At 34.6% G+C, this 24,504-nt stretch overlaps 1 protein-coding gene across 6 annotated transcripts in view; it reads right to left on the bottom strand.

Moving 5' to 3' along the window:
• Nucleotides 1-24,504, bottom strand: part of PCDH7 (protocadherin 7) — a 428,766-nt gene that overhangs the window by 209,079 nt on the left and 195,183 nt on the right. For 2 of the 6 annotated variants that reach the window (XM_034958416.3, XM_034958412.3), the window contains exon 2: nucleotides 14,893-15,109. The exons of 1 other annotated variant lie outside the window; for it this stretch is intronic. In XM_034958416.3, coding sequence (XP_034814307.1) covers nucleotides 14,893-15,109 — 217 coding nt within the window. The remainder of the gene's footprint in view (nucleotides 1-14,892; nucleotides 15,110-24,504) is intronic. 3 more of the 6 variants (XM_034958414.3, XM_034958415.3, XM_034958413.3) reach the window with 2 other exon arrangements.

Here is a 24,504-nt window from a genome sequence, read left to right as displayed (position 1 = left end):
GCAAGTCTGATTTAATGCGGAAAAAGACTGTTGTAGAACTAGTTATCAGCAATTTTAAGGTATCTATAAATAACTCAATATAGTAAAGTAATACTTCAGAATTCAATACTTCTATAAATAACTAAATATACTAAATACTTCACTAAATATAGTAAAATAATACTTCAGCAATTCTTCAGCAATAATGTATCTATAAATAACTGAATATAGTAAAGTAATACTTCAGTAATACTTTAGCATCTTTTATTAATGCTAACTTCTAAAAAATATATGTCCAACTGCACATAACCCTTTGAGGAAGATAGGGCCGTTATTATCATAATTATTGTTCCCATTGTGTAAGTGAAGGAGATATTACATGAATTGACCTAGGTTCTCTTTCTGGAAATGTGATGGAGCTTGAACTAGAACCCAAGATATCTGGCTCCAATTCTTTGCAAATGTACATGTTATGTGATACATTACAATACAGTAGAATTGTTATATTTAAGAAGGACTTTTTAAAACTGAAAATATTAAATAGACTCTTCCAGAAGGTATCCCAAAGGAAAAGAGAAACTTGATAGTCAAAAATGACTCAAATATAATGACTTTTGGTAGAGAAACTGAATTATTTAATCTCCAAAAGGTCACAGATAAGGTATTATAAAGAAGAAACTGTGCATGAGATGGTGAGTTTAGGAAAGGCAAAGGAATAGATTATTAGAATGGAGAAATAAAGAAAATATGAAGCCCGAGAGTCAATTTGTGGAAGAGTCCTCTAATTCTCCTTCAAAAATGAAATGACAGAGGAACTGAGAATTTTCATTAAGGTAAAGAAGAGTAATAATGTATTTTCTCTGCTATTTTCAAAAAATTTCAGAAAAAGTTTAAGAAGCTAAATAATCAAGTCAGAAGTCCTGTACTTGGTGTTCTAAAATAAAATGTGGTTACTTAAAAAACAGACACACAGGGATCTCTAAACCCATGAGCAATTGATAGAACTAATTTGATAGCTACTTGATCCCGGGGACATAGATAATACTCAGATGTAGGCAGCGAAAGAAAAAGCATACTGGCTTGATTTCACAAAAGAGGATGACAAGTTTGGGGCTGAAATAGGCAAGAATTAGATTTTAGATCTTCATTATTCTGGGAGAAAGAGATGGACCAATGTTGTCCAGGAAACTAGAAATGCCTCTCAAAATTGAATTCTCAAAGAGCTAGTGAAGGCTGAATACAATTGATCACACTGAATAAAGGGCAGTAAGCTTACGGGGAAAAACTGATAAAATATGGTTCCATGTGAACACGTTGTTTGCAGTTACCTATTGAAAGATTATGTATGGTTAGATTGCTTCACCCACAGTGAAGGGAAATCATAAGGACTGGGCCCTAAAACTCCATTTCCTCAAGTATTCATATAATTAAAGATCGAGCTTGTTTTAGGTGAGAATTACCTGAGAATTATGAGCATTTAATTAATGATTTTTGAAATTACACATAAATCTGGAATTGTTTCTTATGTACACAGTTGTGAGTGTCAGATACCACCTACACAAGAGTAACAGCAGGTAACTACCAAGTAAACAACTAAAAAATTGATTGATAGATAGTTGGTGAATGTTTAGAGAGTGGAAAGACACTTTATAAAATGGACCAGAAGCAAGGAGAGAAATGAAGTGTGGTTATATAAGCAGGCCTAAAGCTATTATTGAAAAAAATCCTTTATATATTTTAAGAAAGAATATGCAAAATCCTGAATAGATGACCCTAAAGACAAGAGAAAACAAACAAACAATAACAACAAGCGTAAGTTAGAGACACAAGATTGTGGTTAGTAGCTGACACTGAAAGAAGCACTGAATCTAGGGAGCAAAAGCAATGTGTTTTTCAGATGACCTCAAAGATAGGTTTGTTTCTGCAAGCCTCATCAGGCTTCAGTGTGTGGATTAAGAAACTCCTGGCCAGGCGCAGTGGCTCACACCTGTACTCCCAGCACTTTGGGAGGCCAAGGCAGGCAGATCACGAGGTCAGGGGATCGAGACCATCCTGGCTAACATGGTGAAACCCTGTCTCTACTAAAAATACAAAAATTAGCTGGGTGTGGTAGCATGCGCCTGTAGTCCCAGCTACTTGGGAGCCTGAGGCAGGAGAATTGCCTGAACCCAGGAGGCGGAGGTTGCGGTGAGCCGAGATCAGGCCACTGCACTCCAGCCTGGCAACAGAGCAAGACTCTGTCTCAAAAAAAAAAAAAAAAAAAGAAAGAAAGAAACTCCTCCTCTGATTCCATCCTCCTCTTTAGGCAACATTTTAAGAGCTACTCTGATTTTCCTTGGATCTCCTTAAAGAAAGGGTATTGCTTTGAAGAAGAGGCAGAGACTTTCTTATCTACTGAATGGGATATTCTCCTGTTCTAAGTTCAATAAACCGATGTTACAGTTTGACATTAGGATCTTGTAATATTGTCGAGACTTGGTTATCATGCTTGGCTCTGTACAATTCTGAGGCCGTGATAAAATTGTGTTTTATGGATCTAGAAAGCAGTTTACAGATACCACCCAGAGGCCACTCTGTAATCAGCCAAGTAGCCTGCTCTTGTCACATACCACATTTACATACATTCTATTTAATGTTCCAGGACAATGCAGAGTGCATACACATGTCAAAAAATGGACATTAGTAGAGATTTTCCATGAAACAAATATACATATGAGTGATTAAATGGGAGTTGCATTTTTTACTTGGAAATTATTTTGTAGCAATTGTTTAGATTATCTTGAACTGGAAGACTTTTTATCGATATAGTACTTATACATAACTCCTATAAAGCAAAAATAAACACAAAGAAATAATAAATTTATGTGACATTGGTGGTTTCATTTCTTTAGGTTAAAAACAACATTAAAAGTGATATCTTCCTGACAAATCATTATTAGTATGACTTTGCATACAACATATTTGGAAGCATTTCTTTCCTTGGATGGTGCACTAGCTGTGGTAGACATCAGTGACGTGACATTTCTGTGGTGCTATGCAAACATCAAATGGACTGGAATTAGTCCTTTTACTATACAATTTGAATTTATTTCTCATTCAGATTATATTTCCGTGATTTATGTTTTGAAGCACACCTACTTGCATAGTATTACTGACAACTGATAGTGCTGTTACAATGTCAAGAATCTTAAAATCACAAAATAATTTTGTATGATGACCAGGAAATGTTATAAATTATTAGATCTCACCATAAATGTAGTTAGTCACATATTCTTTTAATTTTAAGTAAGTAAAATGGTCAAAGAATTGCATAGTATAAAATAAAATACAAAAGTCATACTAGAGGACAAAACTAATTTAATGAATCAGTGTTACATCACTCAAGAAAAGACAGCAAAAGCTATTATACAGAAATGTCACACTCATGGTACTTTCTGAAAATTTTGTAAAAAAAAAAAAAAAAAAAGTCCTGAAAAATAGAAGCATAAGGCGATTAGAAATTCTTTAAGACTGATATCAAGGGATGCCACTATGCCCCACCCTCTGATAATGATGTTACAATGGACTTGGTGACCTAAGAAAGAAGTTCTCACGTGTGTTCTTAATTCCATTTTCTGGTCTCCAGTTTTCTGAGTTGTCTCAATTCTGTTAAATCTGTATCAGCAACATTGGGCCCCTATTTAGTACATGTAATTTTTTTTTTTTTTTTTTTTTTGAGATGGAGTTTCACTCTCGTTGCCCAGGCTGGAGTGCAATGGCGTGATCTCGCTCACTGCAACCTCCGCCTCCCAGGTTCAAGCGATTCTCCTGTCTCAGCCTCCCGTGTAGCTGGGATTACAGGCATGTGCCACCACGACCAGCTAATTTTGTATTTTTAATACAAACACGGTTTCTCCATGTTGGTCAGGCTGGTCTTGAACTCCTGACCTCAGGTGATCCACCAGCCTGGGCCTCCCAAAGTGCTGGGATTACAGGTGCGAGCCGCCGTGCCCGACCAGTACATATTAACTTTAATTCAACTTCTTTTTTTCTTTTGGACATGTCTATGGAAGGATAATTCCAGAAGTATCATGCAACGGTAGCCAAGGCACAGGTCTTGTCTTTAAGCAGTTTATGGTATAGTGGGGAAAAGGGGTGGTAAAAACACAAAATACCTCCCATGCAAATGTCGTAACTCTCTTCATTAATCAATATCTACATGATCCCACAGGTCTACTTCTTCATCTTCATCTCTGCAGGACTAGATATTTGATAGTTACTACTTTCCCAATGCTAACTTCTTCATTTATCCTGTCACATTTTGTTGGTTTCAGTTTTTACTTTTTTGTTTGCTTGTGTTCTGTTTTTTTTAGAGACAGGTTCTCAGTCTGTCACTCAGGCTGGAGTGCACTGGCACACAAAAAGCTCACTGCAGCCTGGGACTTCTGGGCACAAGCCCTCCTCACGCATCAACCTCCAAAGTGGCTAGGACTACAGGCATGTGCCACCACATCTGGCACATTTTTAAACTTTTTTTTTTTGCAGAGACAGGGTCTCACTATGTTGCCCAGGCGAGTCTGGAACTCCCGGGCACAAGCAATCCACCCACCTCAGCCTCTCAAAGTGCTGCAATTACAGGCATTAGCCACCTTGCCCAGCCTGATTTTGTTTTTAATATATTTCACAGTCACATTCGCTGAAACTTACTTCTCCCTTATTCTCTTATATTTCAGTACTTTTCAACATTCTGTTTGGATAACGTCACTTATCTGGTGCCAAATACTTAAATCGTAGTCTGATCTATTCCCAGGAATTCAGCATTACCAGTGTTCTGACTCCTAAAGCTACATTCTTCTGCTTATCTATACTCACAAATTTCAGATCTATATCCTGTTAAATATCACTTGCATTTTTCAAAGATACCTTAAGTACAGGATATCTTAACCAGAATCATTCCAATGAAAATGTGCTGCTCTTTCCACTTTCCGAGGTTGGCAAATGGCACCACTTTTTCCTCACCCTCTCGGGTAGGTATCTTTGGTATCTCCCACTGTTCTCCATAGCCTTATCCACATTTCTGCTCAGCAAATCCCTACTTTTCCACCCTTCAAAGCATGGCTATGATTTTTTGTAACCCCCACTCAAGTCCTCCTCTACTTCTTGTAGCATATAATCAGTATCTCCATATAATGCCTCTCATGCCTTTACTTTTAAACATCAAATCTGTACACTACTTTCTCTCTGACAATATTTAAATGCTTAGCAAACAGAGCCTGTGTCATTCACCTTTGAGTCCTTCATAAAAATTTGCATAAAATAAATACTCAACAAATGGTCATTGAATGTTACTCAATGGATTCTTATAACACTCTACATTCTCTGTTCACTGTATACAATTTCAGCTATAGCTGCTATGACCTTTGGCTACAAATGCTGCCTTGGTGAAATGTGGCCTCATAAGGAACTGAAACAATGGGCACAATTCAGCACTGGGCACTGGGGTTCTGAGGAATGCAACCTCAGAAATGCATACCACTCTCAGATCATATAGGGCTTCCTAACAACTTCATTAATGTAGACGCTAAGCATTGAGGATCAGAAATAAAACCATGGGAGATATATTTTCAAGCAGAAATGAAGAAGAAGATTTTTAAATAGCTGGATACTATCCTATTGTCTGTTTACTTCCAAAACATACCACTAATCACAGATTTTATTTATACATATAGTATCAAAAATTAGTTTCCTTTAACATTATCATATGTTAGTAGTTGAAACTCTGTTCTAGAGGAGGCATTTAAATTTGCATGCATTTCAGAAATTTTCTCATTCTTATAACGAACTTACAATTATATTTTCTGGACAATAATGAGAAGACATACATGATAATGAGACTTAATGCCAAAAAATCTACCTGCGTATATTAAGTAAAATTTATCAGAGACAAGATTTAAAAACAAAGCAACCTATTGTCTATATTTCAGTATAAAGGGATTGTAATATAAATACCTGTATGCTTAACTTGAATCTTGAAATAACAATTACAAAAACAATTTGCAACTGCCACAGAAGAAATGGGTTTTCTTAAAAATAATGTAATCCAATCTACTCTAATGTAATTTAATCATCTATTTAATTTGAGTAATACAACTGGTCTTCTGAAAATAAATAACAATGACTTCAAAAGATTATTTACGGGTTATTATTGAGTTTAAAAGGCCTTATTTACAGCACACACATTTTTAGTAATTATCCATGTTTATAAGCAGAGAGAAAAGAAAGACACCAAATTAATCTATTTTATAGTTTAGATCTGGATTTAGTTTCTGCTGCCAATTTCATCAAGGATAAATTTTAGAGTTTTTGAACTAATTGTGTTTAGCATTAAAAAATGAAAAAAGGAAAAAAGAAGACATAAAAAGGTAACAGTAACTCAATTAGAAAAATAAAACAAATAATCTGAATTTATTTGGCTTCAAATGAAGCCTCCAGGCCAGTATAATAATTGTTTTTAAATATATCAAAGATGAGTAGATAAAGAGAGAGGATGTGCAGCCAAAGAACATTTCATGGCCTTCTTCCTGTCCAACATTTGATTTATAAAATAAAAATTTTCAAAACTTGCGTCTATAATTGTTTCTTCCGTATAATTTTCCATTCCCTCCTCTGTACCTCACACCACTCTGAACTTCTCTAATGAGCTTACTACATTTTCATTATAATTAATTTACTGTGATCAAGGTTGTATCTCCTGAGCATAAAAACTTCCATCTTAAAGGCCGAGATTCTTTCTCCTTTACTTAAATTTCCTCAGAAAGCCTTGGTCATATTTTATTTTCAGTATTGGTTTGTTGAATCAAAATGAATAAACACAGCTTTGACACTATATAATTGCCCCATGAAACAAGAGACACCTATTGTTCTACTTTGCTTTATTAGCAAAGCAAAAAGTACTTTACTTATTAAAAACCTGCAAGAGAAGAGGTAACAATGGAAAGTATTTTACCTTAGAAGAGGAATATCGAGATAAAATGGTTTCTCAATAGGTCGTCTAACCTCTGAGGTTGAGAGTACCAACTTGCTGGGCAGGGTGGCTCATGTCTATGATCCTAGCACTTTGGAGGGCCAAGATGGAAGGATCCCCTGATTCCAGGAGTTTGAGAACAGCCTTGAACAGGTGCATGCCTGTAATCCCAGTTACTTAGTAGGATAAGGTGAGAGAATCCCTTGAGCCCAGGAGGTCGAGGCTGTAGTGAGCCAAGAATGTGCCACTGCACTCTGGCCAGGGCTACAGAGCAAGACCTTACATTAAAAAATAAAAATTAAAAAAAGACTACTAAACTTAAATATACTTAAACAGTCAAGATCCACAGTTCCTTTACCAAATAGAAGATGCTTAAGAGTGTTATATTTTAGCAGCACAAGGTTTTTTTTTTGTTTGTTTGTTTTTATTGATCATTCTTGGGTGTTTCTCGCAGAGGGGGATTTGGCAGGGTCATAGGACAATAGTGGAGGGAAGGTCAGCAGATAAACAAGTGAACAAAGGTCTCTGGTTTTCCTAGGCAGAGGACCCTGCGGCCTTCCACAGTGTTTGTGTCCCTGGGTACTTGAGATTAGGGAGTGGTGATGACTCTTAACGAGCATGCTGCCTTCAAGCATCTGTTTAACAAAGCACATCTTGCACCGCCCTTAATCCATTTAACCCTGAGTGGGCACAGCACATGTTTCAGAGAGCACAGGGTTGGGGGTAAGGTCATAGATCAACAGGATCCCAAGGCAGAAGAATTTTTCTTAGTACAGAAGAAAATGAAAAGTCTCCCAAGTCTACTTCTTTCTACACAGACACAGCAACCATCCGATTTCTCAATCTTTTCCCCACCTTTCCCCCTTTTCTATTCCACAAAACCGCCGTTGTCATCATGGCCCGTTCTCAATGAGCTGTTGGGTACACCTCCCAGACGGGGTGGTGGCCGGGCAGATGGGCTCCTCACAGCACAAGGTTTTTTTATACATAAATCTGGCAATAACATCAGAGGAAGAATAGAATTATATGTAATCTATTAGCAAAAAGAATTCACAGGAAAGACTGAGATAACACCTTAACTAAATAAGGAACTAAAACAATCAAATGTATTATCAACAAGTGCTGAAATTCACACAAGCAAAAGCTTTGGGAGTCTGGAGGTAACAAAACCACTAACTGACCTCCAAAGTCACTTTGAGATTTGATGAGCGCTCATTCCCTCCTCAAATGTCATAAGGGTTCAGCAAAGTGATCTAGTTTAAAAGGACCAAATTAGAATAAAAGGGTAATACGGCCACACATTTTATCAGAGTTAATTATTAATATTGAGATTAGAAAAGAAAGGATTGAGAATCTGGTAAGCATACTAATTGGACATTATTTTCAGCTAATTTTCCCTGTTAATGTGAATAATTTGCAGCACTTTAAAGGGAAGTGTACACCTGAAAAATAATGCATTCAACTAGAACACTTAAAAAAAGAGAAAAGAATGTAGAAAGATCATAATGACATCTCCCTACCTTGAATGACAAAGAACACAAAGAGTCAGTTGGTTTGATGCCAAGAGATAGAAGACTTCCTTCCCCTCATTTTAGGTCCTTGCTATATTTATAAGTCACTACTCATGAGTACTACCCTATGGTACTCCAAACAAAAGACAAAAAACTAACTGGAAAATATTTAAGGTGAGAATATAATTTATACTGGTAATTTAAAAATGCTAAATTTGTGAGGCTGAGCATTTTATGAAGTCCTCATGACTAAGCCATTGTATTATATCAAATTTACCTAAAGTTGGCTGGGTGTGGTGGCTCACGCCTGTAATCCCAGCACTTTGGGGGGCTGAGGCAGGCAGATCACGAAGTCAGGAGTTGGAGACCATCCTAGCTAACATGGTGAAACCCTGTCTCTACTAAAAATACAAAAAATTAGCCGAGTGTGGTGGCGGGCGCCTATAGTCCCAGCTACTCTGGAGGCTGAGGCAGCAGAATGGTTTGAACACAGGAGGCGGAACTTGCGGTGAGCCGAGATTGTGCCACTGCACTCCAGCCTGGGTGGCAGAGTGAGACTCCATCTCAAAAAAAAACACGACCTAAAGTTAATAATAATCCCAACTATTTATCATTGTTATTTAAATAATAATGGTAAAACATTTTATCAATTAATATAGGGAAAATACAACTTATTACTTATTTATAAATTATTGCATATTATTGTCTCATTTAGTTCCTTCTGCAATCCTATGATTTGCAATTGAACAAACTGAAGCTAAGAGGGGTTAGAAAATAATACTCCTTGTAGAAGGTAAAGCCAGGATTCAAACTGAGGTCATCAGATTTCAAAGCTTGTTTTGTAAACCAGTAGATTCTACTTACAGCACTGCCAATTCTTCTCTAGGACAGTACCTTCTTTAGACTCTTTTAGATTGTACTGCTCATTTTACTAGACAGCTGAGAAGCCACTATAGCACACATTTTAATTAGTTGAGATCTGGCTTAGAGACAGTCTCTATAATCCATCTCTCTATATATTACTATGAAGAAATTCAAAGTGAATAGCACCCTCCCAAAGTGGTGGCATACAGACTTTTGGGGGATACTTGGGAGGTATAGAGCCATGTCACAATTGACAGGAAAGGTGAAAACAATTGCAGCCTCAGTCAGACATTGGCAACTAGGGTGGCATAGAGAAATGCAAAACTGTGAAAATGAATCCTTAGCAAGTCATGTTAGTCTCTTTCTGCAGAAGACGAAAAAAGGTATGACAGGTATTTGGTATTTTAGGTATTGTGCTTATGCCATTAAAAAGTATATGAGGATCTTTGTAAAGATGGAAGAGGCAGCCTTGCTAGAGAAGTTTGCTCAATCTACATGAAATCAGCACAAACCAATAACTAGACAACTTTGCCTGACAGACGCCTGCTTGAAAATTGGGAGACAGGAGAAAAGGAGAGAGAAAGAGGAGGTCCTTTATCTCATACAAAGATATGCCTTTGGTCTCTATGCTCATTACACTTGGCCATTTAAAATCAGTGGCTTATTCTCAATGATATTTCAAATACACTGTCTAAAAGCAATATGAAAAGTCCATGGTTTACTGCAGCATGTTTAAATAATCAAGGACAAGGTATAATGCATGTAGAATGAAGAGATGAAGGAAATGGAATGAATCAAACAGTTGAGCTTAGCTTATATAAGTGTGACAAAGTAAGGAAGTTTGGAAAGGGAAAGTTCAAAAATATTCACGTATAAAGTCAAAAGTATTATTTAAAGATCTGAGAAAATCAAGAGGCATAAAACGAATTAGGGATTTAGAGTGGCCAAATTTCTAACCTCATTTAACTTGTTATAAACCTGGTTTATGGATCATCTGCTGTTTTTTTTTTAATTTATTTTTATGGTGTGATATTTAAGAAAATCTACCTACAGAAAAATATATATTATTTCCTACCTTTTTTTTTCATTTGTACTCTGACCAAAGTTCACATTGTTAAGTAAGAAAACACATGTGCTTATTCTATTGTGAAATGTCTTAATCATAATTCATGTATTTCAAGGGCATTGCACCCAGGGCTTGATCAGATCTACAGATGGTTCTTGCATAGTGGGATCTGAAGGAGGCTCCACAGCTGTCTCCCACACTGGCCTACTATGGTGCCAACATTTCCACCCACCTGGCCAGAAATCACACCATTTGATTCAGTCCACTCCTTTGATTTATGTAATAAATGCATTTTCTACTATTAAAATGCACTTGCTGTGTGGGTTGAGAGAAAGGCCCTAGAATCACTACTGGCCTGCCCACATTAACATACCTTGTCAAATTCACTCACTATCTTACTATGAGACAAATGTCTCCATTCTATAGCGTAAAAGATACAAGAAAAATTGAATGTAAGAGAATCACAGATTATTGGACCTGGAACAGAGTAAGATTTCAGAGTTGATTTATCAATTTCCTTAGACAGTAGCCTACCCAATGCTGATGGCAAAATTGAGATGAGAAGCCAAGCGAGGTGTTTTCTATATCTGAGCTTATTAAACACTAATTATCATAAAGACTTACATAGCAAAGGCAAACTGGCTTTGCAAAGATAATTTAGAGGGGGCTTTGGAAAGATTAAGTAGGTCATGGCATGAAGGTAGGGACCAGGATAAATACAATAGACCTAAAGAAACCATTGTATCCCACTCCAAGAGAAAGTCTGAAGACTACTGCATAATTAAAATAAGAGCAAACTCTTGCATAGTCAATGCTTGCCTTGAATGAGATGGTGCTTTTAAGCCTAATGTTTGGTTTTTAACTTGAATTACCAATTCATTGCAATATGCATCAATTATTCTAACATTTTCATTGTCAAATGTTTGTATTACCTATTTCCCCCCATAAACTCTATATGAATTATTACTTTATTGCTAAATGTATTTTAATGAAACAAATAACCAATTTCCTCAATCTTTGATTAGATTGATATTAGAGGATTAGCATGAAATTATCATAATGTTGAGGATAATTAAAGGCAAAGAAATATATATTAGTAATCTTTGTCACAAATAAATGTATAACTAATAAGGTTTTCTTAAAATATTTTTTAAATGGGGTAATTTCTAGTATTACTTTCCAGGGGTCTGTGGCATTCTACAGATTTGGAACTTTAAAATGGTGGATCTCATTCTACGTTATTAGATTCCGGTGGTAAGAAATTATATTTATTCTTATGGTATATTCTTTTTCCTTAGCTAATAAGAGAATAAAACCTCATTCTACATTTGGTGGTAATGTGTTTTAGAATATAGCGTAAAGCTTGTTAAACAGGGAATTAACACACAGGCCCTTTGAATGAAATTGTATTCATCATACTACAGTACAGAAGGAAGATAACGCTTTTGTAAAATGTAAGTACATTTCACTTAAATTTTCCTGTTTCTGTTCCTTCTCCGCATTTGTGAAAATGTATTTTTATCATTAGCTATCCTAACTTATTCCTGGTTTGTTAGCATGGCATTGAAATTTTACTTGTTATTGCACTAGAAATTATCTTCTAAACTTTACAATGAAAGTTAATCCCAAACACTTGCTGATAACTGCATTGTTTCACATAGGTTAAAATTCAAGAAAACTATTTGAGATAATAATAATTAGGAACTAGCACAGCATCCAAAATGGTATTTTAATGGAAAATCCAAATGAAAATCCAATACAAATCCTGATTAAAACCTAGCCAAGCAAAAAACTACAGATTACCTGGATTCCAATTAAATGTGACAAATGAATACTTGACAGGTTTCAATTCCAATTCTATTTATGTCAGAATGATCCATTAATACTGAAGATGAAATTACCAGAATTTAAGCAATACAATTGCACTTTATGACTAGATGAGTAGTCTGAAAACATGGACCCAACAAATTTGTTACTCAACGGTCAACTGCTACATTTAGATCACCCATAGTGCATCGCATCTCATTTTGTCATTACTTATAGATCAAGGCTAACATGAATCACAGCCAGTAGATGACAAATGGTCATATAAACTCTGACTTTCAAGTGTTGGTCACATACAAAATCAGGAAAGATCCGTTACATTATCATGACCCTTGCTTTTGACAGGCCTTAAAAACTTGGTTCTAAAAAAGAATTAAAAGTCGTTTTTTGGAACTCTTTCTCAGTATACTTTCTATTTTATTAACAAGCTCACCTGTTAAGTTTTCCATGACATGTGTGTTTCCTAAAAGGTAACTGATATGTGTTTGTCATATATAATTATCTTTTAATTATTTATCATTTCTTTCTTATTTTAAAGGTGATGAATCCCCATAAACTCATAAAACAGAAACTAACATTAAAAAATGATTATAATGCCAGTGGTGCAAAGTCCTTTTTTAATAAAGCTGACATCCAAAAAATAAAGATTTAATTGTACATTCTGTTCTTTACAGTAAGAATAAGCACTTTTTAAAACACAAACAAAATTATATGTTCTCATGAAAAGGTAATCTCAGATGTAGTAATACCCCTAAATTAAATTAATCCTGCCTTCCTAGGTATGCTCTATTTATCATCTATCTATATTAAAAATACTGTAATTACATATATATGTACATATATGTAATTATATGTACTATATACGTATTATATATTACATATATCACACATACGTAATTACACATTACACATATGTAACATAATACACTATAGTACATGTGACTACATACATGCAATTACATGTGACTACATACATGTAATTACATAATTATCTTTTAATTATTCATCACATTTCTTATTTTAAAGGTGATGAATCCCCATAAACTAATAAAACAGAAACTAACGTTGAAAAATGATTATAATGCCAGGGGTACAAAGTCCTTTTTTAATAAAGCTGACATCCAAATTACATATGTAATTACATAGTATGTATGTAATTACAGTATCTTTAGTTTAATTTCTTTTTCCAAATAATTTTAAACATATCTGCCTTAAATATATATTCATCAGCATTGCAATTCATACCAAAATTATATGCCCATTAAAAAAATTACTAAAAAAAGGTAATTCTTAGAAACCACACCAGACTCCCATCCACATAAGCACACACCACCATACACACAGATAAGCATGCTTTTATAGCCATAAGGCAAAATGCCATTTTAACTCTGCAAAATTAATCAAGAGGGACGTCAATCATCAGACCCTGATATCATATTTTCTTAACCAAGAACAATGTGGATAAATAATTATTTAGCGTAATATAATTTAGCAATACTTTCATTTGGGGTCATTTATGATATATTATATTCTAATGTTGGATTTTAATATTCATAGGTAAACTTACAGAAGAAAATCAGTCTTTCTCCTGCATCAATATGCTCTACTTGCATATATATCAGCACTAAAGAAACGGATATATAACAAAAAGTTAGAGCGTCTTATGTCACTCGGGGGTTGAGATGGCAAAAGACATAAATCCACTGCAAGTTTTACTAGGGATAAAATGAGTGTGATTCCTTTCCTTTCTCTCTGTTTAACCATTTCTCTCTTCATATTTGAAAGAATAATGAAGTTAGGATGAATTTTACCATTCCATTATTTGACACAAACCTATTCCTCAGGCATTTACTTATGACTCAAAATCCAGAAAATAAATCACCAAATTATCTCTGGGAATATAAACAAATGTGGAACGTTTTATAAGTGCTATTTGCAATCTAAATGTATAACTTAAAAGAAAATGTATACAAGGCCAATTGTGGTAATTATGAGAATCACCTCAAAACAGTATAAAAATATGGAGTATTATGATTTATTTTCCTTCCTTTCTCTCACATAAAAATAAAAAAAAACCCTTATACTTAAATAAGAGGGAAATTCTAATAGCATTTATTGCATACTATGGAGAACAAAGTAGTACTGTTCTCTTTTGACTCTATTCAGTGATCACGGGAAAGGAGAGGTTTGAAAATGCTTTTCTAAACATCTAGGACAAGAAAAGGTAGAGCAAGGTATGTTTCTTTCATTTCCTTTCACTAAGTCTGGACAGTTGCAATTGAAGAAATAGTTGCATGACAAAAATGAATAGAAGAAAACAATTAGACAAGACCTTTCTTGGTGACTATTGTTTAGGAATTCTGCACTTATTTAGCTTCCTTCATAGTGGGCCCTGTTCTGATTTATTTATAAGTGCGTTTATTTCTGACAGGATGTTTTAAAATGATGGTGCAATTTGGGTGAATTTTATCTACAGAGTTATGTTCCTTTATTTGGCATTTCTGTATTTTAGCAAATATTTATCACTTGAAATAAAATGGTTTTAATGTCAGCTATTTTATTTTGGTTTTAGACTGACCTTCGCGAGTCTACTTATTACGGCTCACTAGCGTGATTATGTGTGTGGATGTTGTGTTTGCCCCTACCATTTTCCATATGCTCTGCCTCACCAACACTGCCATCCGGCGTGGTCCTTTCATAGTTGTCCTCTGGGAGTGGAAGGGCACCCAGTCTTGGCCCTGATGAACTCTTACTGCTTGGTGTTTCTGACTCCTCCAGCCCGCTGTCATAGCAACTCTGCAGTGACCCCTGATGTGGGTCCTGAGGCTGACTCACAACAGAAAACGTCACTCTACGAAATGGCTGTAAAAGAAAAGATTCTGAATGTCACTACGATGTAAGATTGTAAATGATCTTATTTTAAAAAATACATAAATTACATACATTAAGGTCTACTGGCAACTAATTCAATACAAAATGAATAGATATGTTGAAACTGCATTAGTTAACTATGTATTATCTAAGGCAATGTCTAGAGCTTAGATTTTTTTATGGAAAAACTGGAAATTCCCTTTCAGAAACAGAGATAAAAAAACAGTAATTTCACTAAAACATACATTTAAATCTGATATGTTAGTTCCACATATTCAACCTTTTTCTATTCTATAGTATTCACTTCAGATATGCTTTCCAGAAATGGCCTCTAAAAAAACAAGGTCAGTGATTTGTGAAGGCAGTAAATATTGAACTAATCCATTGTAAGAAGACTCAATTTTTAAATACTTTGTCCATATGATACAAAGCTATAAAATCAAATGGGCTGGCAGTTGACTTAAACTGTTCAAAGTACAGCTGACAAATAGGAATTTAGATGCAGTGCTAGGAAACAGAAATATGTTTATTACATCATTCCTATAAAAATATTGCCTATGGACCTTGAAATTGTAAGAGTCATATTGAAATAATAGATAAAAGTATCCCTAAACAGTGAGTAGGGAATAAACTATAAAGTTTAGTTGTATGTCCTTAATATTACTGTTTGTGATTTGTTCAATAAAGTAAAATCATGTACAGCCTTTAATTTGTTTTTAAAAAATTTTATGAAACTTTATCCAGTTGAACCCCCCAATTTACTATGTTACTGACAATGGCTGGACTGAAGATTTACTATGGAAGGTATTTGCAGATTGTCTTAGTTAACCACAAAATAAAATAAATTAAAATAAATTAGGCTCATTAAAGGAACAAACCAATGCCATGTATTGACAGTGCTACATAGGAATAATAATTTGGAAAAACATATTAAAATGTTCTGTAATGTCAGTCTGAGATTATTCTTGGCAATAGTTGTATCCATAAAGCTGCTGCATGAATTTGAAAATGTCAGAAGTGTACATATTTTTAAACTTATAACTCAGACTGTTTCTTTTTACTACAAAGTAAAAAATTAATGTTGCTAGAAAATAGTGAAAGGTTACAAAACCTTTTTTGCACCTTTATAACTTGAATGTTCATGATACAAATTACTAATTACAACCTGGACCAGTAGAATTTTAGAAATATTAAGGATTATATGCACATGGGAGGTTATTAATGGGAAAGCTAAGAAGAGTTATAACATCTCCCCCTAATTTATAAATTAGCTTTGCTAAAGACAAACACATGCTTCCATAAAATTACCCTTTATTTTGTCATAGATGGAAGACTAGCTGAAAACATTGTGAATTATTGGTAATTTTAACCCAGTAGCTCACAATTCATGTACTTATTTGAAGTGTACAATCTTTAGAAAGTTTCCTTTTTATTCTAATTCAAAGTCAAAATCAGAATAGCTGAATCTTAATACAAAAGGAAAACATTTAATTCATGTTCTCTTCTTTATAATGTTTCACTGAATTGGAACTGCAGTATCTATAAACAATTACAAATATTTTCAGTATACATAGCATGTATGTTATGGATTTAAATTTACTGACAATAAACTTTCTAGAAACATTATTCTTATTTCACTAATGATTCTCATATTTCTTTATGGTAATATAGTTGCGATATTTTACCCTGTATTTAAAAAAAAATAAAGAAATGTAAATACCCTGTATTTAAAAAAATGAAGAAATCAATTTGTACTCTCATTTTTACCTGTCTGTATGTATTTTCTTTTCTCCCACCCCTCGCCCACCCCACCCACCCCATCCACCCAACTTCTCACACCTGTGACTGTTTAATGTTTTTGGTCTCACCTTGGAAATGAGACCACTGACAGTCTCCTAAAACCACATTGTTCCACACACACAAAATAATCAGTAAACACTTCTGGGCAATGAAATTTTAATGACAATGTTGAATTTAGCTAAGAATGCCAAGGGTCATGCAGACATATTATCATTTGAAGACATAGCAACGGGTTTAAAAACAAACACATACATAAAAAGAGAAAGGAGGGTCAACTGCTGTTCTTAATTCTATTTTAATGACTTTCAAATCTTTTAGAATACCTTCATTAACACAAAAAGAAAACTCAAAATGAATACAGAAATACATAAGATATACCAATAAACTTAGAAACAGAAAATAAGAAATGATTAGAAATGGTGTTTCATTTTGATATAAAAGTGGAAAAAAAGAGTGACATTTGGGTGAAGTTTGGAATAATTTTGGAAAAATTTTGGAATCTGTGCTTAAATGTTTATTCCACAAAAAGTGGATAGGCTAGCAGAGAAACCGGTGATAGCTATGTTTATAATGAAAAATGTTAACAATAAAATAATGATTTATCTGTAATGTACTATATAATGACTGCTATGAATCTACGCATTTTGTTTTCTTGATTTCCTACCCTATTTTGACTGTGCATATTTTAATCTCTATAAATTATTTTAGAAGTAAAAATGGCATAATTTAAAAATATTTTTATCTATTTATATATTAGAAAATACTTAGATCCATCAATTCTTTCTTTCTTGTATAAAATGCTTTTTGCATTTAAAATAATATCTGAATTTATAAAAACATAACTCACAATAAATATTCAAAATAAAATGTATCATACAACGGATTATATCACACCTATCATTTTTATTCATATTTTAAAATATTTTAATTAGAATGTTATAGTATGGTATCAGCATTATATCACTAGCTCTTCAAATTCATTTTGATAGTTTTGAATAATAAATTTTTTGTGGCCAAGTATTTAAGTTGGCAGTGTGAACCAAATAAATACAGAAGTGAAAATTCTGAAAGAGCTCCCATTGATGCAACAGTTAAGATTTAATTTAAATAGTATATCAGACATACAGAGTTAGATGAAATTAGAGAGAGACAGAGAGAGAAACAGCAAGAGAGAGAGGCAGACAATTGAGTCTTGAAAAGATGGTTCAGTTTTACCACAAAGGTTATGACACCATATTCATATTATTTATATATTCTAGAAAGATTGACTAAAGCAGAAATGTAAAGCAGAGTGTCAGCTCCTGACAGAGAATGAATTTGCATTATATATGTAACTGTCACTTTGTTAATTACTGATACTCTGAAGTAGAATAGCTTACGTGATAATTCTTCAACCTAGATGTGACTTAGTATCACCCAGAGAACTTGTGAAAAAAACAAATGCCAATATCTGGTCCCAACTTAAACCCAATGAATCAGCATTCAGGGCGGGACTCAGAGATCGGGAGTTTTTAAAAATCCCCAGCTAATGAAGAGGCGCAGAAAGGAATGAGAAACTTTATTGTCAGGAAGAACATAGGTAGAGGTTCAAAAAGCAATGTGCTCCAGGCAATTAGCTGGTTCTTTAAGGGTATAAAATAGTTTCCAGGGAGAGTCAGTAGACTCCTGGTTCCATCTTGAGACTTAAAAGTATGGTCATAAAGACATTTAGTAAATTGCAGTGTCTGAACTTTGCATTTTTCTGTCTGGGGTGATAAACGATTTTGTGTCTTGTAAATGTAAATTGGTCTATTTAATAGAAGAGAAAGCAAAAGAGCTTGAGGAAGAGTGACAGTCTGCCAGCTCTTTGAAATTATGAAGACAAGCTACAGACTTGAATAAGTACTGCAAGACAGAGATCTTAAAGAAAATTATTCCAAAACCTGTGGATGAGATGTGTGAATGAATTAAAACAAGAGAGTGAAAATCAAAGAATTTCTTTAGGTAAGTGAATTATCTAAATAAAAGGCCAATAATGAAGACATTTTCTGACAGTTCCTTATGAAAGAGGAGGAAGAAGAAATGTTGAAGGCAGAAGATTATGCTAGAAGATAAAGTATAATGAAATATTTACCTAGCGAGAGGTAAGGCTGAGAGAAGGTAGTGGCAGTGAAAATGGACAGCAAGGCCATTATGAAGAAAGCCCATATAGCTGATTGGATTGAGTCATTAATTCGCTAGACCTCCATTTATTTTTATGCCCATTATTTTCCAGGGTTTCGAGGGTGCTCCAACAATGATTCTACACATTTAAGAAACTCAAAACCTTATCAGTACATAAAAGCACAAAAATATAATGTGATCAAGTTTCCAGCAAAATGGAGGCATAAACAACATGCTGTAACACTCAGGAATTTAGGGCAGGCACTGCAAAGGCAGTGGTTTGTTGGTTGAGATCTCTAAAAGAAATTGGATAGATAATAAATATTTGGGAGTTGATTATGGATTCCATACTCCATATTGCTAGAAGCAAGCAATTTGAAAAAAAGGGTGAGGGCCAGGCTCAGTGACTCACACCTGTAATCCCAGCACTTTTGGGAGGCTGAGGTGGGCGGATCATGAGGTCAAGAGATTGAGACCATCCTGGCCAACATGGTGAAACCCCGTCTCTACCAAAACTACAAAAATTAGCTGGACGTGGTGGTACGTGTCTATAATCCCAGTTACTTGGGAGGTTGAGGCAGGAGAATCGCTTGAACCCGGGAGGCAGAGGTTGCAGTGAGCCGAGATCGCGCCACCGCACTCTAGCCTGCTGACAGAGCGAGACTCCATCTCAAAAACAACAACAACAACAACAACAGAGGTGAGAATGAAAAGCAGGTCACTTTCAAAACTCAGAAGTCAAGGAAGCGTAACATTTCCAGAAAGGCAATCCTATGTGATCAAAAGCATCAGAGACATTAAGAAGGATGCTGACTACCACATGCCCATTGGATTTATCCTTTAGAAGGCCACTGTGGCTATAGTATCTCTAAACCCTGGGGAACAATTGTAGGTTGGACCAAAAGAAATAGAAGATTGGCTTGTCAATCAATGGAGAAATAGAGAAAGTGGGAATGTACTACTATTCTTAAAAATATGAAAAAAGAGAGAAATAGGGTAGAAGTTAAAACAAAGATTTCTGTAAAGTGTTTGATTTATTGATCTACATTTGTGTCTTTCTTCATTGGCACTGAAGAAGGTTTGCTTTAAAATAAACATTTGGAGATGTAAGCAAAAAGGGGTGCTCAAAAAGATAAGGTGGGAGCAGAATGAAAGAGAGCAAAGAAGACAAGCTAGCTAGAATTAAGAGAGAAATAAAATCAGAATAATTATAAAAACATTAAACTATTTTGAGGAATTTTATTAATGGGGTATGTGTGTGTATGTGTGTTTAATGGGAAAGAAACAGTACACAAAAAATAACAGAACAAGAAAAGAATTCTATTCCAAGAAACCTTACGTGACCTCGAGGACAAGTTACCTGATTTTTGGTTGTTGTGCCTTAGGCTCAGGGTATGTACAATGGAGACAATAGTAACTGCCCCTTGCTAACTTACATTCTCTCAGAATTAATGAGATAGTTTATAAAAAGAGCCTTAAGCTCCCTCAAAGACATATACTATAAACGGTAGTATACCTCAGGCCACAGCTATATAACTAGAGTTATGGCCCATTGTTTTGATGCTTTTTGAGAAAATATAGAGCTGGCCAAGTAAAGCTTCTAAATAGAATTTCTAAAATCCACACAAAATTTCAAACCTAATTATCCTATTAAAGTGCTAAAATTTTATTTTCCTAAATGCAAATTATTTGTAATGCAAATATGTACATACAATAATACTCAACATTTTTAAAAGCTATTTGAATCTAATCATTCATTAAGCATGAATATTTCTCTATTCAGTTATTTTGGAATGGTATTTATCAACTATTTTTGTTTCCATTATGACATACTAGAGACTTTCACTTAAGGACATACCCTCCTATAGGTACTACTCAGACATTTTAGAGTTTGTTACAAATATATTCAAAGGCAAAACCCAGATAATGTACAATTCCTGGAGCATTGTACGTACCATCATTCTCCCTCTAAGCCTCCAGCTGATGGAAATGCATTAGAGCTGACACTTTTTTAAACTACCATATACTTATAATGAACATTGTTCTCTCCTTATTTAATTTTATTCACTTTATTTTCTGGAAATCTAGAGGCCACACGAGTAGGCAAAAGTGTTAAGGGAGAGGTCCTCTATCTGCCATGCTTGCTCTTCTGCTGTTGGGAGGCCTTTTCATATCCTCCCCTCTGCCCTAAAATGTGGGTGAGACCAGAGGAAGGGGTGTGCGATTACAGTGATCATTTCTGAATGAAACTAATCTCAGAGACTTAAAAGGACAAACATAGCAAATTAGGATTTATTAAATTGACTCCTGTGGGGTGTACTATGTGACATATCCAGTAAATGCATTTGCATTGGATAGTTTTGTTTTCTGAAAAATATAAACAGATGCTAAAATGGGCATATTGGTGAAACTGGGATCAAGAGAAAGACTGCCTTCTTAGATAAAGAGAAGAATTAGAATCCATCTGGATTACAGAAAGAAGGCTTCTGTTCTAATGACATTATTGCAAAGGATAAGGCACTCATGAAGGGAAAATGAGGTGAGCATTTGATTCATTATTCCCTTTCGTAAAATTGCATCTCTGTGATTGATAACATAAAGCACCTAACAGTCACCCTAAATGTAGGCAGTTGACAGATTTAGAGACGACATGGAAAGCTCTCAAAAACTGTACCTTTTTTTCAAAAAATAAACTAGCAGCCAAATTCTATCCCGCTCTCCACACAGAGAGTTCAAGGAAAGTTAAGTCCACATATTTCAAATTCACTAGAAGACTGAAACAATTTTCAAAAAAGTCCATATTTTTAAATCTCTAGAAAGCAGAAGTCAAAATTGTACTATAATAACTTCTTTATTTTTTATTTTGTTTTGTGACTTCATTTTTATTATTTTTTTAATTTTAGAGAACTATATAACCACCCTACCTTTTTGAAAGTACTGATGTAGTAACATTTACTACTTATAATCTGCACATTTGAGGAAGTTAATTTTGAAATTCACATTACTATTAATGTTATTAATATTATATTATTAATGTATTCTGCTTTCAGAATACAATGATTGCAAAATATGTGTAACATTCACAGGTGTTACCTATTTGGAAAAATATTTGTCCAAAAGTTCATGTATAGTTTCCAAGAAAAGCAATAGAGACCAGAAGAATATTAACAAATATATATATAATAATAATATTAAAAACTTTATTTTTATCCATCCTGGTTAGATTAATTAGAAAGTAACCATCACACCATAAAAGCAAATATTATGTCCCACAATCAGACGTATTAAAAATATGTGCCTTTCATCTACTAAGCAAAATTTTCTAAGTTACAACCTGTACACAATAGTTACAGTAAAACAGAAAATATAGCACAAGGCTAAGAGTGCAGATGCTTTCCGCTTGGAGTCCATTTTTTATAACCTAGTGACACTACCTTTATGGGGATTTTATTGGCAAAAGGATAGGACCCTAAGGATGCCATCTATTGGAAAGAACCTCAGGTTAAATCTCTTTCCTCATTGAATACTGCTCTTTGTCTTACAGACAACTTTATTGGGAACTTTAAATCTGCACCTTCCTTTTTAGCTTCAGTAGTTTCTCCATAAATCGTCTCCTTATCTGGAACTCACATACAGCTGTCTCAGTCACATCAATTATTTCTGAATGGGCTGAAAAGGCTTTTTTATTTTTTCCAATTCACTTAGTTATGTCCATCAAACAGACTTCTAATGACTCTCTTTGTCAGTCAAAAAGCACTGAAACAGTCATGGAGCAGAACATTGCAGTATTATAAGGAGTGCTGCATTTCATTTTTAAAGAGGGGCTAAGGCTGTGAGATCTTTCCTTGCAAATGAGCAGGCACTGATTAATCTGCAAACAGTCTCAACCAGTGTTAGTGGCTATTGAACAAACATATTTAGGATTCCATAGTGCATTAGTTGGACTATATCTGGCAGAACTCTGAAACAAACTTTAGTTAGGCCTTTAAACTTTTTAGGGGTGTTTTCTTTTGCTAACATTTCAAGATGCCTCCATACTTCAAACTGCCTTTCTTTCTTTCAAGTCAATAGCAGATGAAAGGATATTAACAAGAAACATGTTGAGACATTTGGATTCGTTAATTAAAACTCTCATTTGGGGCAGAAGTTAAATAACTATTTCCTTTGACTTGAATGCAATTACATATTTGACATTATTGTTTATATCTGTACTTTAGAAATTATGAGTGTAGGTGCTTATTATAATTCTTAGTCCAGTAGATTACAAACTATTTAATTATTGCAACAAAACAATGATATTAATGTTTTTTTTTTTTTTTAAAAGCAGCTACTCTGTGCCAGGAAAATGCTATCATTTCATTTATGTTGTCACTTTTCATGCCATCCCTATGTGGATCAGATTAATATTCTGATTTTGCAAATGAGGAGAAAATAATGAATTTCAATATTCAGACTAATGCAAGAACTACTCTAGCCTAAAAGTGCAAGTCAGCTTCTCGGGTTTTTTCCGCCACTAATGAAAAATGTCAGGAAACAGAATAGCCAAAGCCTAAAACTCTTAGTTAATGTAAGCAATTGTTTTTCTAAAAACTTCTAAAAAAGATATTATATTCCAAAACACAAATTGTGGTTCCTCTATATTGTTGACACAATCATTCAATTTAGGTTTTGCTCGTTATTGCTGCGTTATTTTAAACCTAGTCAAGGGTCTGGCAAACTTTTTCTGTAATATGCCAGAAAGTAAATATTTTAGGTTTTGTGGGCCATAGGTCTCTGCCACAGCTACTCGACTTTGCCAATGGAGTGTAAAAACAGCCATAGAACATCTGTAAATAAATGGACATGGCTATGTTCTAGTAGTTCTTTCTTTTTTCGGGGGGTGATTTTTTAAAATACACATTAAGTTCTGGATACATGTGTAGAATGTGCAGGTTTGTTACACAGGTATACAGATGCCCTGGTGGTTCGCTGCACCCATCAACCCATCATCTACATTAGGTATTTCTCCTAATGCTCTCCCTCCCCTTGCCCCCACAACCTCCAAAAGGCCCTGGTAGGTGACGTTCCTCTCCCTGTGCCCATGTGTTTTCATTGTTCAACTCCCACTTATGAGTGAGAACATGCGGTGTTTGGCTTTCTGTTCCTGTGTTAGTTTGCTGACAAGGATGGTTTCCAACTTCATCCATGTCCATGCAAACAACATGAACTCATTCTTTTTTATGGCTGCATAGAATTCCATGGTGTGTATGTGCCACATTTTCTTTATCCAGTCTAATATTGATGGGCATTTGGGTTGGTTCCAAGTCTTCGCTGTTGTGAATAGTGTTACAATAAACATACGTGTGCATGTGTCTTTATAGTAGCACGATTTATAATCCTTTGGGTATATACCCAGTCATGAGATTGCTGGGTCAAATGGTATTTCTAGTTCCAGATCCTTGAGG

This window comes from Pan paniscus, chromosome 3 (genome assembly GCF_029289425.2).
Source record: "Pan paniscus chromosome 3, NHGRI_mPanPan1-v2.0_pri, whole genome shotgun sequence".
NCBI lineage: Eukaryota > Metazoa > Chordata > Mammalia > Primates > Hominidae > Pan > Pan paniscus.
Note: the sequence above shows the minus strand (reverse complement) of the source record. Positions and strands in the feature narration are given on the sequence as shown.